General features: G+C 41.8%; 1 protein-coding gene across 2 annotated transcripts in view; it reads left to right on the top strand.

Moving 5' to 3' along the window:
* The first annotated feature begins 205 nt into the window (after nt 1-205).
* The window catches only part of epc1a (enhancer of polycomb 1a), a 44,351-nt gene continuing 24,816 nt past the window's right edge, over nt 206-19,740 (top strand). Inside the window, exons 1-4 of one of the 2 annotated variants that reach the window (XM_028569527.1) lie at nt 206-488; nt 1,493-1,613; nt 17,693-17,849; nt 19,427-19,572. In XM_028569527.1, the coding sequence (XP_028425328.1) occupies nt 1,569-1,613; nt 17,693-17,849; nt 19,427-19,572 (348 nt within the window). In that variant the 5' untranslated portion in view covers nt 206-488; nt 1,493-1,568. Of the gene's footprint in view, nt 489-1,492; nt 1,614-5,663; nt 6,173-17,692; nt 17,850-19,426; nt 19,573-19,740 lie in introns of those variants that run through there. The other variant, XM_028569526.1, reaches the window with a different exon arrangement.

The raw sequence follows: 19,740 nt of genomic DNA, 5'->3' as shown, positions 1-19,740 counted from the left end.
TGTTAGCCAGAGTTATTCGGATGTGCACCGAGTAGTAGGCACACTGTCAAAATTTCTAGTTATTATTATTATTATTATTATTATTATTATTATTATTATTATTATTATTATTAGTGGGTGGGCGGGGGGATCAGTGAGCTCATCCTCCCAGAGCTCTCCACAGGTGATTGGTGGCATTCACCCTCCAATCACAATTCTCCTGCAAAGTGGCTTGGTGGTCAGTTTGGATCTTTTTATTTTTGTCGAAGTAACCTTAGCGAACTATAGCCTACAAGTTTTACCGTGAGCGGCAGGACAACGCGTTCTCTACTGTAGCTTCTGATTCCAGCGACCTTCACCGCACTTTCAAATAGAACATTAAAAATCGTTTTCCTCTGAGGCGTCCTGAAGGGAGTTAACCAGCGTTAGCATTGTGCTAGCATGACAACCAGAAGAAGAACTGCCATCACCCTCCTCATCATTCTCCCCTGTGGCTTTGCTAGCAGCAGGTAAGTTGCAACTCCGACTCAAGCTAGTTTGTCTCATGTTGTCTTTGTGGGAATCGAAAATGACGCATTTCAATTGTGGTCAAGTTAGTTTGCGAGTTCAAATTGAACTGTGGACAGCCCGTGCGCAAACTGTTAACGTTAGCTGGCTGGTAAATGGCGCAGGGTCAGGGTAACTGGGCTAAGCTAGCTTTAGCAGGCTGTCAGCTAGCCTCGGTGTAGCTGTATGCACACAGCTGTGTCTGATTTTTGCGCTCGACCCGCATTACAAACCCTTACAAGCTGCTTTGTAATCGGCTTCGTAGCGGTGCATGGTTGTCGTCCACATTTGCTAAGACGATTTCTGACTCTTTTTATATCGTGTCCTATTTTTATTTATTTTTTACGTTACCCCTCTGCTCTGCCATATGGCTTTGCACTAATGTGCCCTCTGTGATGTTTTAGCAACACAACTTGTTCTACATGATTAAAGACCGTCACTTCCCGTAATACAACATGTGAACGGGGAGAATGCGTGCGTGTGTTGTAGATAATTGTCAAATTACGCTTCATTTTTCCTGCCAAGTGAACCCACATATTTCGGTTTATGATTGTAATCATTGCCCCATAGAGAAAGAACGTGACAATAATTGCAGAGACATGGTGCATCCCCGTGGCAGAGTAATCACATTAATGTATTTAAACAGATTATACTCTGTTAACGATGTGTAAAAATGAGTCATTCATCAGAATCCAACTGGAATTGCCAAGTAAGTGTGAATACATACATTGGGTGAACCTAAACATTTGACTACTACTGTGTGTAGGCCTACAGATTTGTATAAAAAGTGTCCTACACATTCATTCATACTCTCATGTAAACAAATGCAAAGGCAATGCAAATGGTGCTGGAATACATAATTAACAATATAACAGGATGCTTGTATATCTGAGGTAGGTGGATATGGCATTATAGCTATACATATTTGTATTATTTAATGTTATATTCTTGCATTTCTGTTTCACAGGTCTCCATCATGGTCTACAGCTGTAGGCCTAATGCTCCCAAATGGATGAAGATTATAATGTCAGCATCCCACATCTATGTCATTCACTCGTGCCCACAGGAATTCTCACCCACCCCTGCAGGTTATTTGCATTTCTTATCTTTGTCATTCTGTTTTGATATGACCATAACATATGTATTGTTTACATATCATGCACCCCTGTATATCGCATTGTAGAGATCAGGTAGCTAAAATCAGGGCTGTGTTAAAAGTGCCTGCCCGCTCATTTCTTATTTGCACAATTCATCTGGTGTTAAGCATTTGTGTTGCAGTGTCAAACTTGACCTACATATGTGTTGTAATGATGAATGTATCTATTGAGTTTATGTCCATCTAGACAGCACTTGAGATGTCTTACATCCTATGCACAAAACATTGTACAGAGACTGAGTGCATCACATTATTCTCTGAAAGTCCCGCCCCCACCGGAGGGGGAGACAACTCTCCGCTCTCCATTGAATTGTATTGCATGAAGGTGCCTCCTCGTCAATTTTGTCTGCAAGCTAACAACATAAATAATGCCTAAAAGCTGCTGTGTGGTGATATTCACTACCAAAATGGTAAATAACCCAGTCCCATGATTTAAGTTTTCATAAGCTGCCGACCCGAAAAGCTTTTATGAAGAGAGAAGTGGATACAGACGCAAGGAATTGGCATCGAGAACTGGAAGACTCTGGGATCCTGACACTCAGCTAACATTATGTCTGACATTACGTTTGGAGCAAGCATTTCGTTACCAAGTCAAATATCCAAATGTTAGTTTTAGGCTAGTCTCGCTTTGCCAGACCTTCCTCCACAGTGCTGCGCAGAAGGGTCTGGCGAGTCCACGCAGCATTCCGGGATGGCAGAAAAATGTCCTCTAGTTTATTGGCGTTCCTTTTAAAAGGTCCCATGACGTTATGCTATTTGGATGCTTTTATATAGACCTTAGTGGTCCCCTAATACTGTATCTGAAGTCTATTTTATATAGACCTTAGTGGTCCCCTAATACTGTATCTGAAGTATATTTTATATAGACCTTAGTGGTCCCCTAATACTGTATCTGAAGTCTCTTTTATATAGACCTTGGTGGTCCCCTAATACTGTATCTGAAGTCTCTTTTATATAGACCTTGGTGGTCCCCTAATACTGTATGTGAAGTCTCTTTCATATAGACCTTAGTGGTCCCCTAATACTGTATCTGAAGTCTCTTTTTTTAGTATATCTGAACCTTTTATATAGACCTTAGTGGTCCCTTAATACTGTATCTGAAGTCTCTTTTATATAGACCTTAGTGGTCCCCTAATACTGTATCTGAAGTCTCTTTTATATAGACCTTAGTGGTCCCCTAATACTGTATCTGAAGTCTCTTTCCTGAAATTCAGCCTTGGTGCAGAACTACAGCCACTAGAGCCAGTCCCACAATGAGCTTTCCTTAGGATGTGCCATTTCTGTGTCTAGCTATTGAGCAGGAGAGAGAGGGAGGCGGGGGGGGCAAGGTGGAGGCCTCATAAGGAGCAAGATTCCAGATCGGCCCATCTGAGCTTTCATTTTCTCAAAGGCTGAGCAGGATACCCAGGGCTCGGTTTACACCTATCGGGAACTCATATTGATGTTAAAAAACCTCGTAAAGTGAAATTTTCATACCATGGGACCTTTTTAAACCAATCGCAATCGTCTTGGGCGGCGCTAAGGCGCCATGCAGAGCAACGGCGCCTCTGCTAAATAGCCTCGGGAAGGAACTTGTTTTGGTGGAGCATGTGCACGTTCAAAGGTTGTTTTAGTCATGCAACAGAAAACTCAGATTGGACAGATAGTCTAGTTAGCTGTCTGGATTTACCCTGCAGAGATCTGAGAAAAGGTTAACCATAGTCCTCAGAATATAGACTATAGACTATATAATAGACTACAGGGTTCAACACTAAGGTTTTTTTTTTCTTTTCTATTTTTATTGGCCCCTATATAATTTTTTTTTTCTTCAACATCGAGAAAAAAAGAGTGGGGAAAAAAGTAACAAAAATCCCATCTGAAAAAGCATTACAAAAAATTGTCAAACTTCGAGAAAAAAAAAAAAAAAGCGTCAAATGTAAACAAAAACAACAAGCATCAAAAGTGTAAAAAACTGCCAAAAAACACTTAGAAAAACTTAAGTTATGGTTTCTTTACATTGTTGGTAGTTCATATCACCACTCAGCAGCCTTTAGGCATTTTTCTGTTATTTGCTTGCAGATGAAAATTGACCAGGAGGAACCTTCACGCAATACAAGTCTATGGAGAGTGGAGAGTTCTTTTCCCCTCCGGTGGGGGCGGGACTTAAATGCGCTCTGTCTTTGTGTGTAGACAGGCATAGTGTGTATGCCTAAGAATGCAGGGATTATACTTTGAAACCTCTATAATGAGGCCTGCTCTTGTCCTGTAAAGAGGAAGTTTGTCTTGAGTGAGTTTTTAGAGTTTCCATTGTGATTATTCTTACTGAATATACTAAGAAATTGAGCCTATTAATTAGGCTTTACACTTTTACATCCAAAGCAAAAGAAGCTCTGAACTGTAATATTGAAGTAAGTTATTGCCCTTATGTGTGTTATGTGTCTTTGGGCTTGCGTTGAGTACCACATGCAGAGCAACCGAAGTATCAGCTGTGTATTCCTTCTTCATGCACGCCACTTTTTGGGTCACATTTAAATCCTATTATACCTGCCACTTCAGCAGCCATTAGCCTAAATATGAAAAATGCACGAGACACATACATTTGTTGACTTAGAACGTCCTTTGATCATTTCAACCAAACACATTGCCAAAGCTTTGGAGGTTGGTGACTCCTGTGATTGGTGTGAGATAACCGGGAGTTGTGTGATTTTAAATAAACATTGCAGTCTGGTGAAAAAAAATTCCACATTGTTGAAAGTTGTTGAGAAAGGCAAGACGTCTCATCTAACCGGTGATCAGATGTAAACAGCATTGCAGTACATCGGTAACGTGCAGAAGGACCTATCAAGATGAGCAGTTTGCCAATCCTTGAAGCTTTTGGGTTCTGCCAGCAGAAGACTGCACTGCTTTCCACATCTGACCGGAACAAAAAGATGAAGCTACACTGGGATGAAGCAACACTTGTTGACAGTTTAAATAACCAATGGTGCCTACCTGAGTGTATCTTGATTATTGTTGCTTGACTAGGCGTGAATCCATGGATCTATCCTTGCCCTTTTTTTTTTTTTTTTTTTTTTGGTTTATGAAAAGAGCATCAGTAATTTTATGTAAAGAGTGCTTGTCTGTGTTGTTTATGACTGTTAATTAACTTACAGAATAAGTCAATTTCAGTATTATACATCTGGCTGTATTTGTATAGCTTTTTTCCATCTCACCAATTATAAATTTAACGGGAAGCATCGCATATTTTTGGTTTGCAACTATAACTTTACAGTTCTCCTTCTAAACTAACATAGCTTTACTAAATTATAATAGTATGTACTGCTCAACTTCTGCAGTTGCATGTATATTATGCGTGAACACAATCTTTGTATTTATGTGCAAATAAATATTGATTGCAACGATGACAGCGCAGTTTTGGCGATGGGAGTGTTAACCCACTTCTCTAGCTTTGTCTGACCCGGTTTATACGTCTTGTGCACTAACAGAATAATCGAGCAGACCAGTTTACCTGTAATAATAGTGTAGTATTTGTGTTTGTACCACAGGGCGGCGCTATGGGCAAGACAATTGAATCTAACGGGCAGAACATGTGTCCTATTTTTGGTTGCACATTAATTTTAACACACGACATAAGTTTGACATTTGGTGTCCTTGTAAGGTTAAAACAGAATCTCACATAACCTGTGGTGATTGTGTTTTACCTAGAAATATGATCTATTTTATTGCTGTAGTGCGACAGACAGGTGTGCAGTGTTTTTTTGATTATATATATATATATATATATATATATATATATATATATATATATATATATATATATATATTTTTTTTTTTTTATATATATATATACACTGAGAATAAATATGTTTTCGTACGTCAGCACCAGCCCGGCGTATCACAGGATGAGAACATCCCGAGCCTGGGAAGTTCACATCCCTTCATCAGCATCCAGCATCTTGCCCCCACCGTCGGTACACCCCCTCCTTCCGCCGTACCCCCAAGGGTCTCGCGAGCGCGCACGCGTGCGAAACTGCGTGGGAATGGCTGTTTGTGTGATCGAGGGGGTTGGGCCGCTTGGAGTGAGCGGAGAGCTGCATGAGTTTGTAATGTCCGCCATGTTGGCCATGGCGTATTGAACCGGGGAGGAACAGCGGAGCCTACGAAAAAAAGAGACCGACAGAGAGCGACCGAGACCCGGGCCTGCCCGGCTCTGACCGCGCTGCTACGGACCCAAGCCTACCCTCAATCGACCGACTGACTCCTAGAGACCGTCACAGATTCATCCATGAGAACTCGAGGCAGACCTGCTGTTATTCCTAGCAGATCGAATAGATTTATGCTGCATCTTTTAATATAAAAATGAGTAAATTGTCGTTTCGGGCACGGGCGCTGGATGCTAGTAAGCCTCTACCCGTCTTCCGCTGCGAGGATTTGCCTGACCTGCACGAATATGCCTCAATCAACCGGGCAGTGCCGCAGATGCCGACTGGGATGGAAAAAGAGGAGGAATCGGTATGTTTTTTTTTTTTTTTTATTGCTGCCCTACTGGTGTTGGACCGTGTTTTCATATCGAGGGTCGCCACTATGTTGCCTGCGCAAGCTTGTGCAAAATGGCCGCCATATCTGCTCTTTCGTGCACACGACGGATCTCGATGAATACTGAATATTACGGCCCCGTTCTACAACTGGTGTTGTTAAAAGGTTGCAGCGGTTTGATATTGTATTCGTAAGCCGTGTTGTGTCGGTTTGTTTCACTTGAAATTGCACCCGAAAACACAAAGAAGTCACGTGACTTCTCTCGGTCCCACCATTTTGTTGACTGTCTCTTTGGTTAAAGGCGAGCGGGGATAGGCCTCGGACGTGGTGTACTTTCCGTGAGCAAATGCCAGGGGGAGACACTGAGCCCCCAGCCGGGTTTGACAGTTAGGAGTTGCGTGTTGACTGCTCCAGCTCTGCCATGTGTGCTCCCTGCACTTGTTGTCGCCAGTTTGGCGGTGCAGGAAGAGAGAGAAACATCTTGCAGAATTGCACAGTGCCGTGGAAGCGAAATGTGTTATGACATGCATAGTATGGCGATGGTAGTGTTATCATAGGGATGTTGCGTTTGTGTTTTCAGCATGACCACTCTTTTCGTAACACAATGACAGGAGTCTGGATTATTTAATGTGTGTATTGAAAAGTGACAAGGGCCACCAAATTGCAGCAATAATGACTTAAAAAGCACTAATGGATCAACTTTTATAACTCGGGCTTTATGAAGCCTTACCTTCTGGATGCTTGGATTATCACATCATATAAGAGCTATAGTTTAATTACTCAGGTAATTTTGTCGTCTAATATTTATTTTAACTACTTCATACTAGTTTTTCCACACTTGTGTACACACTAGGTTGGTAGTATTACTCACATTTAAATCACATTTAAATATCGAAATGATTTACATTGTGCCTGTAGAACCATTGTGTAAAGCCATATAAATATATCCCAGTTTAACCACAGGTTGTCTGGCTGGATATAGCTCAGATATACCAGCATTTGAAGTCTCAGCATACGTCACACAGGGTCACTGCATTTAATTCACTTTTATCTGCTGACTGCACTCTAGAATAGGCTCTCTAGTAACCCTCCACATTTACACTTTTTACCTGAACTGTTTTTAGATTTGTTAGATTATTTATGGATGTATGTTGTCGTTGTAGTTATTGCTGTTTGTAAACAGATAGAAAGAGAGGCTAACGTATTAGCTGGTGTTTATTACCCCTCCTGACCCGCTCTACTGATTCTCGGTCACTTCATCAGCAGGAGAGCCCCTCTATGCCGCCGAGATGCCTCAGCCGACACAAACACTAGGAAAGCACATACGGGGGCCCGCAAAGTCAGCAGAAATCCTGTCTGCTCCCCCCCCCCCACCTACTGTACACATACACACAGCGGCATTACATAACCGAGTGAAGGAAAAGATAAAGAGGCCAGTTTTACTACAAGGCTGTGCATGGCTTAGCTCCCTGACCCACATCCTGTCCAGCAACAATGGAGTCTGGCTGTGCCAAGCTGGCTGAGTGACCATATGCTGACCTGAGAGTTATGTCTATTTAAGAAGCAAGTAAGCACGTGTAGTGAGCTCAATGAGGTAATAGCATGGACCTTTTTCACAGCAGACATTTTGACTTGTCATAGTAGGAAAAGCACAGCTGAAATTGATAACCTTAACGATGGCTCAATTCCATCAAGTGTCCCAGTGAGCTATTTCAGTGAGTCAGCATGCACAACACCAGGGCCTCTCCTAAGTGGAATGCAGCCATCATTAATGGTTTTGAATACACCTGTGCTTTTCCTACTATGACATGTCCAGTGTGTCTGCTGTGAAAGAGGTCTATTGATGCACACATAGAAAGGAATATCTTTTTGTAACCCACCAGTTCTGTTGGCAGGTTGTCCTCAGTTTGGTTAAAGAGAGAATACATCTGGAGTCAGTGTTAAGCTGAGTCCATCACTGGCTTATTTGAATCATCAAAATAAGTGCCTTTGTACGTCTGCCTCATCAGCATTCATGGTGTCAAACCTGACAGAAATAATGAACCTCCTAAAAGCACAATTTATATGCCATCAGTAGTTGCAAAAGAACTGGAAGAATGGCACTTCATTCACTACTAATCCTTCACAGCATAACACAATTATGCTGTGCTCCAACTGTGACTTTCAGCAGCCATCATGTGGGTATATGTTCCGTTTTAAAGCTTTGTCTTTCAGTGCTCTGTTGCAGTCTGTAGAAGCAGTAGAGTTGACGCCATGATGGTGGCCAACGGGAACGTTTTGTCCCATCGCCTAAACGGGGAGTCTGTGATTGTTACGTTTTTATGGAGGGACTGAAGTGTGATTATGCAATCGCATAATCAGCCAAAGTCCGCATATTTATGCGAGGGGCCGCATTTTTTTCAAATACGCCGCATAAATTGCTGATGTCTGCGCAAAATATGTGGGGCTTGCATGGTTTCATAATCCCTGCATTTTTGTTGCAAAAAAAGTCACAGATCTTACCAGAAAGTTGAAAAATGTTGCGTTTACTTCACACGAGCAGCCATTTTCCCCTGTTGCCATGGGAACGTTATGAAGTGACGTAATAACGCGACGTGAACATCATCGAAAAGCAGTGTGTTGGGGAATCACTTTTTTCACATCACATGGGTTTTTCTCCGGAAATTCAAAGCCATGGCGGCCGTTCAGAATACAATCTCATATTGTACTAAAATAGTTCACTGAAACGTGTTTCTGAAAACCTTGTAAGCGAGAAATAGGCCATGCAGTTGCTGAATCTGTCTTCATTTCAGATCAACAAAGGTCAGTTTAAAAGATTTTCATCAGATTTCATCAGACTCTAGTCACGCTCATTCCGCTCGCCATTTCCGGCCGGGACGCAAAATTATGAATCCCACTATGGCCACGCCAAGACCCGCCCTACGTAGCAGTTTGATTGGTTGGGGTTAGGCATTTCACCTTGAGTGGTTAAGGTTAGGGTTAGGGGATTGGTCAGAGGATGGGACCTGTACATGTAAGCATGGACGCCTGGCCAATAGTAGTGTGTGAACGCTATTGCAGGGCGGGTCTTGGCGTGGCCATAGTGGGATTCGTAATATCGTGTCCCGACTACCCGGTCTCCGACTGAACATCTCAGGGCGGCCAAAATGAATGGCACGGTACACACCGAACAGATTCGAGTCACTGACCTCGCCAGACTGTCCCAACGGCCAATTTTCGGCCCTGTGTGTCCCGGCCGTAATATGCATGTAGGAAGGACACAAGAAAAAAAATACCTCAAATATGTACATTGTTTGTATAATAAATTGCTGTTGTTCACAATCGAGTGAAGATTAGAAAAAATAAATGGAACTGATGAATTCTGTTTAACTCAGATTCTCAGATATACAAGCCATACTCTTTGGTAAGGAGTAAAAGTGTGCATGTACATGCGCATGTACAGTGGCTTGCATAAGTTTACACACCCATGCTAAAGTTGACTAAAAGAGGAATAAAAAACATCTTTTGGAAATTGATCTTAATGCCTTTAATTAAAAACAAATTGAAAAAATCCAGCCTTTAAGGACACCAATTTTCTTTGAATGATTAATGTATCGTAAATGAATAAATACATGTTCTTCCTGAAAATACAGGAAATACTGGCCTTTAAAAATAAAAATCTGCCTGCCTCTATGGGAATTTAACTTCCTGTAACATTTATTTATTTAAGTTACATTATTCATTCACAAAGAAAATTGGTGTCCTTAAAGGTTGGATTTTTTTTAATTAAGGCATTAAGATCAATTTCCAAAAGATGATTTTTTTTTTTTTTTTTTTTATGGATTTTTTTTTATTCCTCTTTTTATTCAACTTTAGCATGGGTATGTAAACTTATGCAAGCCACTGTATGTGTTAAGGTGCCATTCATTATAAAATCGTGTTAGTACACCGAGTGACGATGACCACATGAGCTTTTAAAAAGAAACCCTCCACCAACAACTGTGTGTTGCATATATTGCTCCTTGGATTGTCATTTTGGTGTTTTGCGGTAGTTTATTAAGAGCAACGTTGATTCTCCTTTTGATTTATTGCTGTTGTAAACCAGTCTTCTCCGTTGTGTTGGATGTGAATGAATGTAGTGGCTGCCTGTTTGTCTCATTGCTGTGCTCTGTGGATTTTTAGATGGGGTTAACGCGTTGACTCACTGAGCAGATTGACTTTCCTCGCCTTCCTCTGGTCGGCATGAGCTGAAAACACCTGCTGGAGGCCACACTTTTGTTGCCATGGCAACTTTTGTCATCTATTTTTCTTTGGAACATTTAATGGAAGAAAAGAGTGATGCTGTGAAAAATAGATTTTCCTTTGTCTCTCCTCTGTCTGCATCTGTGGCCGTGACAGAAAGCGGCACTGCCACTGTGAAGTCTCCACAGTCCCAGAACACTTTGTGTAGAAAGAACAAGATAATTGGAGGTTCATTATTAGTTGGTTTTCTGGGCTGACAGGCGAAGCACTTAGGAACTAGCCTACTCTGTAACGGAGTGCCCGCTGCGTTCCACTAACGGACAGAACTAACGTTCAGTTGTGTTTTCTTCCTGAAGTGTCCTTGAATTCTTGCCTCCTCATTTTTTGTTTGTTTGGGAAGAATGCCAATAAAGACAACTCTGTATCAGCATGGCCACACTTTTAGAAATCAGGTTTTTCCAGAAACAAACATACAGTAGTGACTTGTCCACTTTAAATTTTGATTAAAACACAGTTGCAAAAGGTCCTAGAAAAACATAGTTCATTCTATCCTATGTGCCGTTTCTGAAAAAGCCCTTTACTCCCCCCCCCCTCCTCACCCTCACCCTAATTCCTCAACACAGGAAATCCCAGGCTGTGAACCTTTTGGTTGTGAGGATCACAGCTACGAAAGTTTAGGATATCTTTAAGTCTGTGGCAGCTCAGGGTAGCCTGCTGCGATCTGCCAAGCTGATATTCTTTACAGAAGCGTGCAAAGGAACGTCTGGGCCCGGCTCTGGTTTAATTGGTTCCTTACGCTCGCTCTTTATGCAGGTTCCCTGACTCGCAAAGCTCAGGGTTCACCAGCATGTCAGGCAGTGGGGTTCTCAGAGGGCGTTTTTCTTTTTCCTTTTTTCTTTTCTTTTTTTGAGGATATGTTTGACAAGTTACATGAGAGAACAAACCCAGCGCCGTGTCAGTTAAGCATCGGATCATAGGGTTTACATAAGGTCATGTCATATCGGCTGGCGACTCCTTGGTGAAGCGGTAGTCTGTCCTTGTTTGCCATCAGGGCCTTGTAACTACTGGCCACGCGATCATGCCAGGTGGCTGTCGCTGAGTAATGATGCACACTATATTTATGGATGTTTGGAAAAAACCTATTTTACATTTAAAAATATGGTTGGTTTCCTCTGGATGCTCTGGTTTACTCCCACAGTCTGAAATAATCAGTTTGTGTGAATGCTTATTAGGTCTGTGCAATTAATAGAATTTCAATTTCGGCTCCCAACAATCCCCAAAATAGTATAATCGAGAGAAAACTATTAATTTGCCATGTTCTGTTTTGCAAGAACACTCTAATTTTGTCTTTTGTTCAGAATGGCAAGCGCAACATCCGCACGCGCACATCCGCCCCTCCCGAAGTCAGTCAGGGAGGAGAGTCGTGTGCATATCATCCGCTGGAATTTAAAAACTTAAAAAGCGCAAATAAAGATGGCAGCAGCGTTTTGGTGAGCAAAAAAAGGCAAAACCAACTCCGTTGTCTGGGAACAGCTATCGTTAGCTAACCCTGCGGTCCCTCTGCCTTTGCAAAATAATCGTGATTATTATTTTTTCCATAATCGAGCAGCCCTAATGTCATTCCAGGATTTTGAGGCCTTTTTTTTGTGATTGTTGCGGCCCAAAATGCCTGATTTTGTTTTTTTGCGGGAGCTTTTGTAAAAAAAATTGTGTATTTTTTTTTTTTTTTTTTTTTTTTGCTATATTTCTTTAAAAATATAAAGGAAACTTGTTTCGGGGAAAATAAAACTACTCTGGGCTGAGTTTTCCTAGTAACCTTACCAAATAGGCTCAGGATGCTGCAAATGTTGGTATAATATGAAAATGGCTGGTGGATTTAAGACAAAAAATAATTAATTGAATGTATCAGATTTGAACATATGCGTCATTGGCTTGTTGATCTTTACATTGTTAGTTAATATCCTAACCTGGCCTGGGCTGGGACACACATTCATACAGGAACTCCGGTCATTGAAAAAAAATTGCGAGTTGCACCAAAGTCGCGGTGATTGGTTGAATTGGCGTGATGGCGAAATCCTGGAGGAACTGGCTTATGTCAACTAGGGGTGGAACAGAAGTCACGGTTCAGTTCACACGTCACGGTTCGGTACGAGTTCGGTCTCTCCCCTGAGCTAGCTGCAACAGCCTGAAGTGTGTAAAGTAAGATGTAAACAGTAAATAACAAGTACCCCACATCATCTCCAGACTCCATCTGGAGCTTGTAAACAAAATAAGACAATCAGCTATAAAACTGAAAATGCAGCATCTCTGTTCTCTGCAAAGACAAACTAAATTACCTGATGAATGCAACGTAGGTCTACAAAATGAATTTTACAAGAAATTCTTCATAGGGAAACCAAAACCCAAAGTAGGCTATACTATGAAACCATTCATAATGAAACTAATTGCATATTTGCCTCAGTGGCAAAGTTGGCAGCCTTGCTGTGCGCATTTTATTTTTCTTGGCTTTTGGAAAAATAACTCCAAGGCTCGGTTATAGGGGAATTCAGAAAGAGGTGGCCCATTAATGCTGAGTAGCATAAATGCTGCTAGATGGTCCCCCTGTGGCCTGGACGGTCATTTTGACAGTTTTGAAAATTATATGTGTAATAACTTTGCTAAATAAAAATACTATCCTGCTGGTACCTGACTTTTCCTAAAAGTCTGTATTTTCATTTAAAATTGTTTTTAGGCTATATACATATATATACAAAAGAAAATACAATCACTTTTACCTATTTTGGCCATTTTCGCGGTTTTGTTTTTAATCTTTTGCGTGGTTGAAGAGGCATCTTGGTTGCTTAGTAATAATTATAGTCTCTGTCAGAGAAACGTAACTAGCGGTCTCGAGTAACAAGTGTGGGCATTAAGGGGGCAGAAGAGAGCTAGAGAAAGAGGAAGCAGACGTGTTGTAGATGCAACCGGAGCAGAGTTGGTGGTTATTCATGTTATACCGTCGGCCCTGGAGGGAACGAGTCTCCGCTGGTTTTCTGATCGCGGTCGGAAACGAAGCGATCAGGAGAGGTTAACCCACTGAACATTTTAACAGCTTATTAACGTGCGCTTGTAGCCCCGTGCGTTGATGCGCTCATCTGTTGACATTTCCGAATGCCTTCCTACAGTTGCTTAATAAAAAAAGGGCTTTCCACACAAACAAACGCAGCCTACATGTGTCATTAGTATGAGGGGAAAAAATTAGATTTTAACTGTGTTGGGCTTGGGCCGGGTTCGGTCACGGCTCTGTCGGACGCGGGCCAGCTCGGACAGAAAAATTTGTCCCGATCCGGACTCTAGTGGGCATCACCGATGGGCCGAAGGCAAAGCCAGAGTCGGTAACGCAGGCTACGGCGTGGATGGACTCTGTTCTGAATCAGAAGAAAAGCACTGGGCGCTCGCTCTGTGAAAGGCGCCGTAGGCCTACACGTAGCCTAGATGGCCGGTAGCTGTCTACGTGTTCATATAACTTTATACATGCTACAAGTGGCTGGAATCATTACACACATCCTCTCCAAGGAGTGCACCAGTTGTAAAATGTCCTGGAGGAAGTTAATGCAGCAACTGGCAGAGGAGCTGAGAGTTTATGGAGGAAAAAAGGGCAGCGGCGCACCGTCCGAGCTGCGCTGTTAACCGTTAACCAGTTAGGTTAGGTTAGGTTATAAATGTTCAAATAACATAGCCTACTTTTAATTGTTATTTGGCTGGAATTATGTTGAATGAATTTCCCCCAATATGTTTTGGGACATGAATGTATGAAATAATCACGGTTTAGCCTACTATGCCATGATATGATATCAAGGGCGTTGTATTGAATTAACAGCCACGTGCAATTATGAAACTAACTAATGAAACTAAAAATGTGCAAAACTATAGATTAATACAGGCTTAAATGAACTGACAATATAAGTTAGGCTATACAACTTATAGTTCTCAAGGATGCACACAGCCATGTCAACCGGGTCCTCTGGGCAGCCGGTCTCTTTTTTTCTTACTCCCTTTTCACCGAGTGGCACGCGTTCCCATTCGCGTTGTGAAGCGTGTGTCCGAGCTATTCTGCGACTCTAACAGCCACTGCTGATAGACTGCTTTTTTCTGATACCGTGGCGGGAGAAAACTAACCGTGGCGGACCGCCACTTGCCAATCAACATAGAGGAAACAGAGTCTTATCCACCACTCTCTCACCTGTACTACTGGAACTGACTGGGAATCCGACATTTTCCCAAACTTGTGATCTAAAAGAGGTCGCTGGGTCCTCTAACTCTTGTGGGTCGCCACCACTCGCCATACTCGTCCTTAGTGCGACTATCTCTGACTCACTAAAACGGCATGCATAGGTGGAGCTCGGCTACATAGGCAGCGCGCCAATAAGAGCTTCAAAGCTAAGGCGGGGCTACAGATTAGGTGTCCCTAAAGAAACTGCGTATCTAACAGTAGTTCCACATTACATTAATTAATTTGCACGCAAGCTGTATTTATTTTTATTTGGTGTAAATTCATGCACCGAACCGTGACACCCGTACCGTTTCAGTTCAATACGAATACATGTGCCTGTCCAGCCCTAATGTCAACGTGGTTTAGACTTTTACCTCATTGCACAAAGTGATTAAGCTTAACCAAAGTTATATTGATGTACACATTTCCATCAATACTTATAAGAAACTTTATAGACAGTGATTAGCCTATGTGTCAACACTTACCATGATACGTACATGTTATTAAAAGGTTTAATTTAAATGTTTCTGTAACTCAAGACACAACTCCCTTCAGCATAGATGTACTGAAGCTTTTGCTTGTAATCGCTGGTCAAGGCTGGCAGTATGATCCAAATGAAATTGATTTTGCTTTGTCCGCAGCTGTCAAACTGCTATGAAATGAAGTGCTCAGGGAATTGCAAGAATGCAATACTTCACTGTGTTCAGAGCTTACTTTACTAAATAGCTTTTTAACATTTAAAAATACTCCGATCTGGGGATGGAGAACAACAGCCTGCTGGTGAACAAGGCTTTGCAAAAGTTACAACAATCTTGGCTGGACTGTCTGCACACACTGCAACCTGTGATTTGCGTGTGCGAACATGCAAATTCAGTCGTGTTTACAGTAAAATGCCAACTTGCGTTGGTGACAAATTGCTAGTCCTTCGCATAGAATAGATGGCAATTTGTTTGTGGTATGTGTATGTTTGCATCCCAAACTCATTTAGAGCCACTAACCAGCAGGCGGTGGGCGATGAATGTCGCCTGAATCCTCTTGGGTGAACACTTGCACTTTATTCCCAAGGTCCTCAAGGCTAACTCTTTGTGTTTTGGTTGTAGAGAAATTGTACAACGCACGGCTTGTTGATAAGCTGACCAGGGGCAGATGGTTCATCTCGGGACACGTGCTGTGTCCTTTCGTGCCAGCCCACGGCTCTGATATGGTTCTCCCCTTACTCCACAAAGAGCTCCTCATGGCTTTGGATTATACTCGAGGCCTTAACCACTTAAAAATCCCATGCAAGTGTGGAAGTGTCTAAAATTGAACGGTTTTCGGGTGATGAAAATTAGCCATGCACAGACGTGGTTTCGTTAATGATCATGTTTGCCAGCCACAATCACAATGTCATTAAACACTCACCAAAACTGTGGCTCTGGGGGAGAAGAGAGTCTGTCAAATGAGAAGGAGCCCTGTTAAAATACTTGTTGGAGCAAGATGGGCTGGATTGGCCATCTGTTGCATCAAATGCTGAGAGGAGGCCTACAAAGATTGTGCTCTACAGAGTGAGCATTCATTTGTAATTAGCTGCAGTGTATTTGATGCAGATGTTGTAACTAGGGCTTAAAGTAGGTCTACACTTACGATATATTCTAGTCATTCGATAAATGTTTGTGAAGGCCTATCAATTATTTTATTAATGCATATTTTCAACAGTATGTGATTAATGTTGGTGTGGGATTCTTCTTAGCATCACATTTTTAGGTGTCTATCCGATTTACATAATGTAGGAAAAAAAACAGTCTGTGCTTGCCGAGTTCAAGAGTCAACGATGTGACTCACTTGCCAACGTCTCTGCTTGTGCTGCCAAGTTAGTTCAAGTACAAGAAAGTTGCAGTTACTTCATCTATGATCCCATGGCTCGGAATGTGCAACCGCATTTTTGTCAACTTTTAGGACAAATTTCTTTTCCGACTAACTTTGTAACTGGCTCTCGCTGGGAGTTGCAGCGAAAGAAAACAATGAGTCACTGTTGTGATAGTAGGGTTACCTGTGCAGGGTCTTCAAACGACGTCTCTGCCAGAGAGCACAGGCTTTGAAGTACAGCTACACTGACTGAATCTCACCTCTGTGTGTGCGCAGTGGGCTTACACACCACTTGAAGCTCCTCAGAAAATCTCAGAAAGGCTCTGTTCAACACCCCCAAATCCTACACCATTCTTCTACCAGTGACTCATTTCTCTTGAGGTGTGTGTGTATTTTTTTTAGCATAACATACTATGACAAATAGTATGTCCTGCCTGGTTTAACAAGCCGAGCTAACAAATGTCAGAAAAAAAACATTGGAAGAAGATCAGTTAAAGGAATTAGAAAGGATTTAGGAAGATGTGTGGCAGCTCTTTCCTGTTTTGAAATGCTTTGTTTTTGAATAATTGCCAGCACGCTATGCACTCAATTTTAATGGACAGGCTATAATTCCCATTACGTTCTTTAGGGTTACTTTAAATAAAACGGCAAGTGTAATGAGAGTTTGGGATTGCAATCTCTTCTAATGTGAGATGTCATTTGTGATTGTGCGGACTCTTGTGTGCATATCCTCTGCTACAAGTCACATTAATTAACCAACACAAGCCCATGCTGTTAAATCCTCTACTCCAATGGTGGTAATCTGGAATAGCTGGTTGTTTTGCGGTTGGTAGTCCTCTCTTAAAGAGACTGTTTCTGTGTTCAGTGTATCTGGAAACAAATGAAAAATGTGTTAAACTAATGGTAAAACAGCAGTGTTTATCACCAACCAAATTAATCTTGCTCATTTTTATTCCCATTACCCACAGTATAGTTATTTCTCGAAACATTTTGTCGCTATTTATGAAAAAACGTTTTGGTCTACTGGTTGATAAATCTTAATATTAACTTTGCCATGCTAGTGTGAGCGTGTCTTCTGGGAGAACAAGAACACCATACAACTAAATGAAAAAGAACGTCTGCAGAGCTCCTTAAATTGCAGACAGTCTTTTGTAAACCGTGGTTTTGTTCCTCTCTTCCAGGAGCACCATCTCCAGCGGGCCATCTCGGCGCAGCAGGTATATGGCGAGAAGCACAACATGGTCATCCCCGTCCCCGAGGCAGAGCGCAACATCACGCACTACGAGTCCCTCTACCCCGGGGATTTCAAGATGCCAAAGCAGCTTATTCACATACAGCGTGAGTAGCAGCCCGCTTGCAACAAGATTATCCTTTTTAGCTCCGTTAGTGGCCTGTGAGCACGTGGTGACGTTGTTACTGTTTGGATGCACCGGGTGTGTCTGATGCTCTCAGGGTTTATGCTGCTGAGAGATGTGTGTATGCCTATTTAACTTTGGATTTTTGAAGCAGTTGTTATTGTGGATGTGAGGTCAGTTCAACTGCCTACCAATGAAAGCGGGCCTTGTTTGTGTCAGATCACATGCTAAAAAAGAAAATATTAGATGTGTCATATAAAAGCCCTATGCATGGGCACTAAATATCACCACTGTATGTGTGTGAATAATAAAGCACACCAGTGTTGCAGCGTTCAAGTGGGAAAGGGACATCCGTATACTTGACACAATGTTGTGTGTTTCATTGTGATTGTTGTCCCTTGAGGGTTTGGCAGCAGGTGTGGGATTTCAGAAAATGTTTCAAAGTGTTGGATCAGTCTTCACGGGTGATACAAATTAGCTGTCACTGGGTTATTGGTGGAGATTGAAAGGAGAATTGCACTGGCGGTATGATCGGTTCAAAATTGAATTGGGCATATTTGCGCAGGTGAAATCATAAGTTTGCAACCAAAACAAATAGCTATATGTGCCGTCTTATCACCAGTGTTACTGCATCCCTCTGGGCTGTGGTTGTCAGCGTAAGTCTGTATTAAGCGTGGTTCGTTTTCTGGTTTTTACAATGTTTTTAGAAGTTCCCTCATGGCATTAAACAAACAGGCCAGTTTGTTTTGCGGTGTACTGCAGCCATTAGATGCACTGTGTTTGAATTAGCAACGTACTGTAGCAGATATGTTCACCATCATTTTGCAGCTCAGGTTTTCTGTTATCAAGCAGTTCAAAATATGGGTCAGTGAGAGGGAATGCTGCATACCCTTCTAAAATGCTTTAGGTTTGGAAAGTTAATGTGTTGATTAGATTGGGGCTCTGATGGTGACAGTGCAGTAAACATGTTTCTTAGTCCAGTGGTCACAGAAGCTGATAGATTACAGCCACTTTCTGCATTTTACCAGACTAATATTTTAATAAATGTCCAGACTAATGCTAAATATTTTGGCTAGACTGACTGCTATTAGTAGGGCAAACTATCTTAGCCACAGGCATATTATCTGCATTTCATACCACATGGCTTGTGTTTGACTTTGCCTGAAATCTACTGCTACGACATTGCATTATAGAATTATATTATATATTATTATGAGATTATTCCACTTTGGAATCTTTTTTTTAATTTGTTAGTCCATCTGACATATCTGATCCAACACATGCTACAGATTTTCAGAAATTGTGAAGTTGTCTGTGCAAGGTGTAAAGTGTTGCTTTTTCCCTGCTGAGAAATGAAATGTTTAATATCCTTCAATATGGTGTAATTGTTTAATAATTCATCAGATTCATGCACAGTGCAGCCTGCTCAAGTGTTTTTTTTTTTTTTTTTTTTTCTTTCTTTTCAGATGTGATGATGTGTCTCATTCAGGCAGTTCTGTTCCTGCCGGTGCCTTTGAATGACTGTGTCTGTTCAGTAACTAACTGTTTTCCATCTCACAGCTTTCAGTTTGGATACAGAGCAGCCTGACTACGACCTAGATTCAGAGGATGAGACGTTTGTGAATAAGCTGAAGAAGAAAATGGAAATTACCGCCCTGCAGTTTGAAGAAATGATAGATCGACTGGAGAAAGGCAGTGGACAGCAGGTATTTATCAGTTTGTGTGTGTGGGGGGGGAATCCTGGCTTGCATGGTTTTTGCACAAACATATCTCTGGCTTTACTTTTACACAGAGTAAATAAGCCTACGGAGCCAGAGTGTGCTTTACTCTGTAGTGAATGAAATACTGGTTCTTACCTTGTAATTTAGTAATTC

The sequence above is a fragment of the Perca flavescens genome, chromosome 22, assembly GCF_004354835.1.
Source record: "Perca flavescens isolate YP-PL-M2 chromosome 22, PFLA_1.0, whole genome shotgun sequence".
Taxonomy (NCBI): Eukaryota; Metazoa; Chordata; class Actinopteri; order Perciformes; family Percidae; genus Perca; species Perca flavescens.
This window is presented reverse-complemented; position numbering and strand designations above follow the sequence as displayed.